At 35.6% G+C, this 11,233-nt stretch overlaps 1 protein-coding gene across 1 annotated transcript; it reads right to left on the bottom strand.

Moving 5' to 3' along the window:
• Window positions 1-1,594: 1,594 nt before the first annotated feature.
• Window positions 1,595-2,748, bottom strand: LOC148155269 (ADP-ribose glycohydrolase OARD1-like). Its single transcript, XM_088012964.1, has 3 exons — window positions 2,425-2,748; window positions 2,220-2,278; window positions 1,595-2,126 (listed from the first exon to the last, which is right to left on the bottom strand). The coding sequence occupies exons 1-3, from the start codon at window positions 2,609-2,611 to the stop codon at window positions 1,986-1,988; spliced, it is 387 nt and encodes a 128-aa protein (XP_087869090.1). The 5' UTR covers window positions 2,612-2,748; the 3' UTR covers window positions 1,595-1,985.
• Between the last annotated feature and the right edge of the window lie 8,485 nt (window positions 2,749-11,233).

The following is an 11,233-nucleotide window of genomic DNA, read 5'->3' as shown; positions in this document are numbered from 1 at the left end:
TGTTACCTCAGTTTAAATTCTACAGCCATAACCAAAATCATAAAACTATTTTATAAGTCTTAAGTGAAAATTCGATGCGACTTTTATTTTTGCAAACATGCTTGTTGATTTTTTTTCCAGCTCATGACATGACAGCAGATTTTTCTGACATTAGTAACTTTCTGACTGAGCAGAACAGTGACAGCAAGTTTCCCTCCACAAACGATAACGTCACTGAAACGACTCCACGAGATGAAGAGACTTCAAGGTTTGTCAAAACTTTGAAAAAATTTGGATCTCATTAAAATGTCTAAAACCTTTTCCCCTCTGAATTGTAGAGTATAACTAATAACTTTCCTTTTGTGGCTAAATGAATATAATGTAAATGAACAACTTTTATTTTAATTTATTAAGTACTGTATCATTTGTGTGCTCTAAAAACAACAATGTAAAAGAAGCAAAACTTTTTTTTTCTTACAGAACGAACAAACATCAGTTGTTCCTGTTAATCCAGGGGCTGCAGAAGAAAAAAGGAGCAGATCCAGTAGAGATTTATGATTAGGATTTGTGTTCGGTGTGATATTATTTACCAACAATCATGTAGCTTATTATTAGTATGGTGTTACATAAAACCTAAAGATAAAATGTACACTTGTTGTGACTTATAAAGCAACAATTTTACCGGTTGTACTCTTTCTTGTTAAAAACTGACTTGATAAACAAACGTTGGAGGATGGTTGGTTGTGGGGAGAATCGGTTCAGCATGAGGCTTTCTGATTGTGTCTTAATGTGACTTTTACTACGAGACTTTATGGAACTCCATTGGTGCCCAGTAATAAAGAAACAAAGAAAGAAGGTAGCATACGTACATGTTGGTTCCCCTGAAAATATGGATAAAATCAGTCATTACAGGGTAAAAGTAATTTGAAGAGGGGGGAAGCATATAAACAAGTCAAGTCAATAACAAGTCAATAACATGATGCAATCCACATTTTTAACTCGGATAACTTAACTTTTTTTTTTTACTGTCTTAAATAATACATTTAAATTGCTGCACTGATAAGTAGAATGGAAATGACTTTTTTGTAAATTGTCTTAAGATTACCTATTGTAAATTAGTGTTATATAAATCAATTTGTATTATGAAAGGTTTTAATTTGCCCAACGGACTGGACTGAAGAAAAATGATGAGCAATGGTTGATGAAAGCAAAAATTGGTATTTTTTGGTAACATCAAAAGTTCATTTTTGAGGTGAAACTAAAAATATGTACATTACTTTCCAATACATTTTTCCACATACCATGGCCTGGTGTCTGAGCAGATGAAGGTCATCCCTATTGTCAGAAACCGTGATGTTAAGTTTGACTTACGAACCAATTTTCAAAGACACTAGTCATAATATCCTGTTCGGCATAATTCACAGTACACAAAGTCTAAACAGTCTAAAAACAAACATAAGAATCACCATAAAGTCATGACCTAAAAACGCTTGTGAAAACATTCTTGCTCCTGAATCTGGCTCAGGAAAATTAAATCAACTGTCTGCCCCGTGTTCTTTGTTGGATCATTTTTGTAGCTTGATGTACTAGTAGTAGTAATATCATGTAGTGCGATCATCATGTAGCAACATCAAAGTTTGCAATAAGTTTTGCATTAAATCAATGGCAGGAAACTGAGTTGTCATTATGGTACTTTTATTTGAAGAACTTTTATTCCTTAGATAATAGTGCTGCAGGAGGAGGTTCTATATTTAGAACCTTGTAAATATATAATGTTGTATTTACCCCCATATTCCACCCTCATTTGTTTATTTTACATCAATGGGATGTTAAATGGGCAGGCTGTACACTGTGATGGAGATATTTGTGTCTTTAAAGACCTGTTCCAGGATTTTTGACACCTCTGACCACTGCAGCTTGTCCAGGCCACAGCCGATTCTGAGGGGTAGACACGAGACAAACAATTATTTCCAATATAGAAGAAGATTTAAGGATATATGTCACAGTTATGTATCCACAGTTGTTCCTACAAACCGGGGTATTGATATCCTATTGACACCATTTTGTAAGCAGTGAGACTTCATGTCTTCCAGACTCTGTCTCAGGCTGTCATATGTGGGTTTCTGGCTGGCTTTTTTCTTTGTGATCTGAGACACATAATAGGAAAGATACAGTTACCAGATTGAATAATGAACCAACTCTGGTCCTATGCAGTGTATAATTAACCGTGGTATGTTTACCAGATAGTAGATGAAACGTTGATCATGTGCCAGTACAGCACACTGCCCTGGCAGCTTCTCTGTTAGGACATACATAATAAAAAAAAAAAAAAAAAAAAAAGGATATGACTTAATACCTACTGTTGAAATCAGACATTTCAACGAAGTGCATAAACATGAAACACTTTTTTCCCAAACAAAGACTTGAGTAACTAGTCTGACTCACTCTGATCCTTTAACTCTGAGACTCGGCCAAACTTCTTCTTGAACATCACCGCTATGCCTACTCCCATGCGACAGTCTTCACTGATGCAGTGGGCCAAGGATTCATCCCGAGGGCAGGAGAACAAATCTCCAGTGATATACTTCAATGTCCAGCTGGTTGATCGATAGAGTTTCTCAGTTTTGCACATGTTGATACTCTCTTCAAGCAGGACTTGGAGAAAACTATAACAATAAAGTACCGAGTTCGTAACAGCGCTTACTAAAGCCTTGGTTAACTCCTCTCCATCTACCCCAACACTTGGCTGTGTCACTCTGTACCTTAAAGCACCACCCACTTTAGCTCATTTTTTTATTTTTTATTTTTTTTCCCCACATTTTAATTTTCCTGAGCCAGATTCAGGAGCAAGAATGTTTTCACAAGCGTTTTTAGGTCATGACTTTATGGTGATTCTTATGTTTGTTTTTAGACTGTTTAGACTTTGTGTACTGTGAATTATGCCGAACAGGATATTATGACTAGTGTCTTTGAAAATTGGTTCGTAAGTCAAACTTAACATCACGGTTTCTGACAATAGGGATGACCTTCATCTGCTCAGACACCAGGCCATGGTATGTGGAAAAATGTATTGGAAAGTAATGTACATATTTTTAGTTTCACCTCAAAAATGAACTTTTGATGTTACCAAAAAATACCAATTTTTGCTTTCATCAACCATTGCTCATCATTTTTCTTCAGTCCAGTCCGTTGGGCAAATTAAAACCTTTCATAATACAAATTGATTTATATAACACTAATTTACAATAGGTAATCTTAAGACAATTTACAAAAAAGTCATTTCCATTCTACTTATCAGTGCAGCAATTTAAATGTATTATTTAAGACAGTAAAAAAAAAAGTTAAGTTATCCGAGTTAAAAATGTGGATTGCATCATGTTATTGACTTGTTATTGACTTGACTTGTTTATATGCTTCCCCCCTCTTCAAATTACTTTTACCCTGTAATGACTGATTTTATCCATATTTTCAGGGGAACCAACATGTACGTATGCTACCTTCTTTCTTTGTTTCTTTATTACTGGGCACCAATGGAGTTCCATAAAGTCTCGTAGTAAAAGTCACATTAAGACACAATCAGAAAGCCTCATGCTGAACCGATTCTCCCCACAACCAACCATCCTCCAACGTTTGTTTATCAAGTCAGTTTTTAACAAGAAAGAGTACAACCGGTAAAATTGTTGCTTTATAAGTCACAACAAGTGTACATTTTATCTTTAGGTTTTATGTAACACCATACTAATAATAAGCTACATGATTGTTGGTAAATAATATCACACCGAACACAAATCCTAATCATAAATCTCTACTGGATCTGCTCCTTTTTTCTTCTGCAGCCCCTGGATTAACAGGAACAACTGATGTTTGTTCGTTCTGTAAGAAAAAAAAAGTTTTGCTTCTTTTACATTGTTGTTTTTAGAGCACACAAATGATACAGTACTTAATAAATTAAAATAAAAGTTGTTCATTTACATTATATTCATTTAGCCACAAAAGGAAAGTTATTAGTTATACTCTACAATTCAGAGGGGAAAAGGTTTTAGACATTTTAATGAGATCCAAATTTTTTCAAAGTTTTGACAAACCTTGAAGTCTCTTCATCTCGTGGAGTCGTTTCAGTGACGTTATCGTTTGTGGAGGGAAACTTGCTGTCACTGTTCTGCTCAGTCAGAAAGTTACTAATGTCAGAAAAATCTGCTGTCATGTCATGAGCTGGAAAAAAAATCAACAAGCATGTTTGCAAAAATAAAAGTCGCATCGAATTTTCACTTAAGACTTATAAAATAGTTTTATGATTTTGGTTATGGCTGTAGAATTTAAACTGAGGTAACACTGAACAATAAATTGTTGGGTAAATAGTGGAAAAAGAGGAGATATTAAAGACATGCTAACCTAAATGGCTGCAAATGCATCCTATGCTCAAAATGAATCAAACTCACGTAACACAGTGTAATGATTCACCTCTGCAGCACTTTGAGTCACCAAGCTTTATACTTTTCAAACCCTTGTTATTTGGTCAGTTTGATTTCAGAAGAGCCGATGACATTTTTATCACAGAAACATAAAATTTACTGTATTAAAATTTACTCATCTTGAAGAAGACTCACTGTGTACACTGATGGCGATGAGTTCAGCCAAAAGTAAAACATTCAGGATTCCCAAAGCCACACAGAGGCAGAGCCTCTCTTTGGAGCTGTTCGAACCTTAACGAAAACCTGAACCTTAGCAAAATCTATTTAAATACATACTAGATTTCTCTGTAACTTTATTCTTACCTGTGTGGTTAGATGCAGTTTGTCCAACAGGTTCCATGTTGACGTAAATTTCCTCCATCGCTTCAGACTCTGTGCTGCTTTTAACACTGACTATAAAATCCACTGCAGTCGTGGAACTAAGTGAAAAACTGTGGGAAAGAGGTGAGATGTGTCTGGTGTTCAACATAAAAAGTAACATATTTTAGAGATAACAGCCAAATAAAGTAACTCATGGGGACGGTTTCACTATTATTTTCTTAAATATCTTACACAACATAAGGTTCTTGAAGGTTTCAATAGTTTCCTAAGTTCATATTTGCTGATTCGGTTCTGTATCAATGAATATTTCTCCTTTTTCTTTGTTTTCCTTCAGCTCAGTTAATCCTACTCATAATAAACACGTTACACTTTTCTATCAGTGAAGAAAATAAATTACTTTTACATTCATGCACAACTTTGCAGCCTGCCGTATGGTATCAGAAATTAGAAATGGTTTTAAATCACTGATATAAGGATGAAAAATGTTTGATATAAGGATGTTGTGATGTTCCTGCTCCTGGTGTCCAAACATAGTTCCGAAAGGGTAATAAATTGTTGGAGAAGATGATCGGTTCGTGCATTGGATCATTTGGACCCAACAGTTTTACGGGTCTCATTCTGTCCTGATAACTAGTCATAGTCTTTCTACCAGTAAATACAACTATCATCTTTGTAGTTTTATTTCTAAATCCTCGTTTAACCCTGTTCCTTGTCTTCTTACTGTCTCACTCCAGTAGCAGAAACACTGACATTAAGAAACAACAATCCCTGTATTGCATTATTACCAAACTTCTATAACCGCTGGATCGAATAATTATGAAATTGTACGTATTTATTCATAAATAAAGATATATACTTTTAGGACTGCCGTTTAGTAAAAAAAAAGCCGTATGACCTGGCTGCTAGTGTCTAAAACTCAGTCACCATGTCTTCTCATCTTCTGAGGGAGATCGACAGTTTGACAAACAGTTTGCTTTGTGAAGAACCGCCTCACTGGGAGGGAATGGAAAGGCTAACAAGCCAATCAGCTGCATGTTGGGCGGGTTAAAGTAAGCGAAACCTGATGCTGCATTCAAAGCATGAAGAAGACCAGCAAGCAAAGCATTCACAGAGTGGATGTAGTAGAATATCAGAGTACAGGAGATACAGGATAGAAGATTTGACTGAATCGAGACGTTGTGCAGAAGTTCAGACTGGGAAGCTAACTGGAAAATTGCTAGCCAAGTATGTGGAGCAGGAAAATAGGTTGTAGTTACTTAAATTTATGCAAACCAATTGTCTCAAAAGATTCAATTACTGCAACGTGTAAAAGACAAGTGTAGTTACATTGTGCAATTTTGGCAAACAATATTCTTAAACTCATCCAAAATATTATTCATTGCAAAATTAATTTTACTTTCTGCCAGCAGCAGCATGTATTTACTGCATGTCGTTACTTGACATAGTGGTACTGTTCCAAACCTTTTGGTTTGCTTGAGTAGAAATGGAGTAGTGTCTGTGTATGTTAAAATGTTAAACATTTACCACCCAAAATCCTCACTACTTTCAAATAGTTCACTTTTTATTTTATTCTAGTTGTTGCAGACTCAACTTAAATGGATTAACTTATAAAGCATCTTTATTTTTTCTTTTTTAAATCCAAAAGTTCCTGCCGCTTGTTTAAGATGAGTACAAACAAGAAGTTGTTGAGAATGAAGTGATGTTCACTTGAACTTTTTAATTAAGCAGAATGTTTTATTTTACAGTGAGGAAGGCCGGAGTCTAGCTTTAGCAGACGGCTGGAGGCATCTGATCCACTTCAAACTCAGTACCTGTTTGCTCTACAGCAAAAATTTGGTAAGATTAAATTTAGTCGACTAAAGAAAGTCAGACGGTTCATTCTCCAACGAGTGAAATCTCTTGAGGTAGTCAAGTTTCTTGTTTGTTCAGATCTTGGTGGTCATTTCCACAGTATTATTACTAATTAACAGTTGATTCTTTTGTGTCTAGATACAATCTAATCATTCAGTTCACAATTGAAGTTTTGTCATCAGGATTCTGCAAATTGAATTTTTTCATAGTATATTTTATTCATTCCTTTCACAGTCAAAGCTCCCTAAAAAGGATAGATTACCTTTCTGTGAACTATAATTTTGATTCCTTTGAGTTTCATGATATTTTACGAAATCTGACTGATATGATCTTCTTGAACGCATACTGATGCTTCACATTTATACACTTATCAGTTACAAGAGGTGTACTGTCTGTTAGTGAACATTAATGAACAGGTAGCATCATTAGGACAAAGGAAAAAATAAAGCTGTAGATAATTTTAAAGGTAACAAAACAATTTACCATGTTGTGACCAACTCATGGAGCTTGGTTGTGTAGCGAGCATGTTTTATTCTTTAGGTAAGTGTACCAACAGCAAACTTGGCTAATGTTATTATAAGTTGGGCCAGGTGTCAGAAGATGTAAGTAAGTCTCCGTGAGAGGGGCTACTTGAGAAAAAAAGCAAAGATTCACTGATTGAATTGTTGGTCGATAGCCAGCATACGTTTGAATTTCTGCAACAAAGATTGAATGAAAAGAAAAAAAAACTATATAAAACCTAAATGACCATTCAGTTTGATAAATATTTACATAGAGCATCATTTAATAAATCGATAGAAATCCAAGTGCTCACATCAAAACATCAAATCTAAATAAATAGAAATCGTACTAAATATTTTAAGACTGATGGTTCACATTGATCATTTATAATTTTTTAGTAATGGAACCTTAACAACTACAGGTGAACTATATTTTGTTAGTGCACTTAAGCATGTAAGATAACACGTGGAGTAAAATAATCAATACGGCCAAAAAAAAGCAAACAACGTATAAGTCAGAAACAAAAGCTGTAGATAATTTTAAAGGTAACAAAACAATTTACCATGTTGGAGCAACTCTTAAGAGTGTGGTTGTGCACTGTAAAAAAAAAACTTTAAAGTTTGGGGAAAACTGAAAGATAAATATGAGCAGCAGCCTCACCTGGGCCTGTTTAGTCTCTGTCACATATTCTTAAGAAATACATTTACAGATGAGGAACTTTTACTGAAATGTGTCACACTAGCAATTGTTGAAGAAAAAAAAAATATCTGTGAGTTTCAAATGTACCAACCTTTACTATTTTGGAGAAACCATGAAGCACTGAGAAGATCAGTGTTGATTCAACAACAGAAAAAAAAAAAGACTGAAGCAAAGTAGCATTCACAATGAGGTGAGGACAAATTCTGGAAAGGGATCGATGTTAGAGTTTGTCTTTCACTTTAACTGTAGAAAAGCTAAAAGTAAAATTTGAATAGCCTCATGTAGGCCTGTTTAGTACCTGACACATATCCTTAAGAAATACAGTTACAGATGAGGAACTTTTACTGAAATATATCACACTAGCAGGTGTTACAGAAAAGTATCTGTAGAGTTTAAAATTTAAGTGACTGTTTTCAGAACGGAGGAAGGAAATTACAAACTCATAGTCAGGACTGACTAGTCGTGCTACCATAAATATTGCAGTAAAACAGTTAAACTGTTGTTTTCCTTCAGAAGAATTGCCTGAGGCAGTCATCAACGGTTGCAGGGTCAGATGTCATCCCCTCTTACCTAGCCACGGGTTATCTTATATCCTGTTAAAGAGTATGAGGCAGGTTTCACCGTATGTTGGCTCAAAGAACAGATGCTCTAAGTTTTTTCTCATGTCCTGTTAAAGATCATGATGCAGCATTTATCTATAGTCTGATACCAAATAACTGCAAAGATCAGTTCTATCTAGGATTTTGCATAGTTGAGGACAGACATGCATGCGCACACACGCAGCAGTAAGACTCTCCTCCTTGAGGATAGATACACACGCACACACATGCATGCACACGCAGAACGGCTCTGCAAGGCCCCCCTCCTCTTTAAAGACAGATACACACGCACCCACATGCAGCAGGTCTCTGGTTTCTCTGTCAGCCTGTGTCTCTCTTTTGGAACAAGAGTTAAAGGCATTTAATTCCAACACTGTGTATCAAGAAGACAATCTGTTTAAAACCAGAGGTAGTTACAAAATTCCTAATCTAATTCAACATGGTTTAGAATATATTTAATTCAATATTCACTTTTATTTATTTATTTATTTATTTTTTTTTTTTTTTGGGGGGGGGCGGTGGGGGGGGTCACAAGGTCACATAGTTTCCCATCATATGATATATGTGACATATGTCTGGGGGAGGGGGAGGTCAAGAGGTCACATAGTTTCCATAGGAGGGGGAGGGGTGAGGTCAAGAGGTCACATAGTTCCCATGGGGGGAGGTCAAGAGGTCACATAGTTCCCATGGGGGGAGGGGTTTGATATCAATTAATATCAATTAATTAAGGCCATCAATCAATCATCCGATTAAAATTTGACAGAAGGGTATATATATATCTCTCTCATGTGAAGTAATGCAATTCATGTAAAATACATTAAAATGAATTAGTTGCACAATTAAGTGAGATTTGACAACAATTTCACTGAAAGAGTCAGAAAAACTCTGACGGAGTTGACATCTGACGGAGTTGACGAAATGCCAAACTACCTCAATTTATATGATGTTATTCTGAAGGAGGCCATATTGTAGCTCGTCAGTTCCATGAAATCTTTACATTATACCAAAATTAAGCTTTTATTTCGCAAAATTTCATCAAAGTTTTGTAAATTGTCAGTTATGAAGTTGACACATCATGGTTGTGACAAGCAACTTAGGAATAAAACAGAGCTAACTAGCCCTCCTAGCAAAGGAAGAGAAAACGTCATGGGGTCCTCAGAAGTTCTGGTGCCCCCCAATAATGCCTGATTTTTTTACATTCTTTTCATTTCTGACGGTGTTGACAAAAACTAAGGACAAATTTCAACGGAGTTGGAAAATATCTAAAAATTATTTTTAATTCAATTTATCAATACTTTTATAGTTATTTATATGACTACTTATACTTAATTGTCATAATATATAATTTTAGTATTTCTTTAATTGTTTTAAACTATAAGAATGTATTGAGTTCTGCTCCTGGACAAGGGCTTTTACAGGCATCATCCACCGACTACAATGTTTAAAATAAAAAAATATTCAGCAAAAAAAAGGAAAATATACATTGTTGTGCTCACATGACCCAGGTTAGTTTAGTTAGATATTTGAAAAAAATATATTTTGTGTATATTTTATTCAAATTTCATGCTTTATCCATAGGACCTGTTTTGTCCCTATTCTCAAGAATCACTGAAGCCTGACAACAAAATGTAACAGACTGAATGTTCTATTTTGGAGTTTTTGATACTTTTTTGTGTGGGAAATTTTGTGTGTGTGTGTGTGTGTGTGTGTGTGTGTGTGTGTGTGTGTGCGTGTGTGCGCGCGTGTGTGTGTGTGTGTTTTGGTGTTGATTCCCCTGATCGGTAATTTCTGTTGTATGTGTTCGTTGAGCTGTTGTCTGTCGGTTGCCATGGCAACGCGTCCGCGTGTAAAGTCGACACACAGAGCGAGAAAAGGCGGCGAAGTGGTTCTGTCTATTTTGGTCCTTCACCTGTTTATCAGCTTTATTGTACCTTTATTGTGGCGCGATGCAGCCGCTGCAATTAATAAAAGTTAAACAAGTGACAAAAACTGAACTAATCCCTTCTGTTCAAAACGTGGTGATATTTATAACAGTCGTCAAACTACGGCTCCTACAGCATTTTAAAATAAAACGACTGACCAACATAAGACAAATCCTCCCCTTTTGCATCTTGAAAGAACTAACAGAAATCAAACTGTTTATAGATTTGTATCATGGAGAATTTATCAAACATCAGTTTGCAACAAGTACATTAAGTCTAATGTTAGGTCTGTGTAAGCCAAATGTGAGAATGATGTGCCAGTATCTGTATCTATCTATCTAGATAGCTAGATACATAGATACTGGCATATGCTGCCACCCCTGAAAAAATCCCTGCCCCCCTCTTGCCACCCCATAAATATTTTTCTAGATCCGCCCCTGAAATCTCTGTTCAATAGAAAACAACAACAACATAAAAAACAATAACACCTTCATAAAAATAAATCTCCCTTTAGCCCCAAACAAAACATATCCTATGCCTGCCAGTCTATGGTGAGTATTGAGAATACTCACAATAAAAATGTCTGCTTGTTGTATTGATATCGGAAGGCTCTTCTAACTCCTGAGCCTTCCGATACACCCTCTCCTTTTAACCTGTGAAGAGCCTATGACCTTTTAACAGTGATGGCTTGTATTAGTTGAACCATTTCGATATTAAAATTAAAGTGAAAAGCATGCAGTCAAGCATACCGTTAATGGACATTCAGTCATGTTTAGTAAATAAGCAAAAGAGGAATAAAAAGAAAATACCCAAAATTCTCAAAGCCAATTAGATTACCCAAAGTAGAGTTGGCGAAAGTTCAGAATCACATACATGTCAGAACGTCCTC

Source organism: Poecilia mexicana, unplaced genomic scaffold, assembly GCF_051168715.1.
Source record: "Poecilia mexicana isolate PSO_F unplaced genomic scaffold, ASM5116871v1 scaffold_15, whole genome shotgun sequence".
NCBI lineage: Eukaryota > Metazoa > Chordata > Actinopteri > Cyprinodontiformes > Poeciliidae > Poecilia > Poecilia mexicana.
The sequence above is the reverse complement of the archived record's forward strand: the minus strand, read 5'-3'. Positions and strand labels throughout refer to the sequence as shown.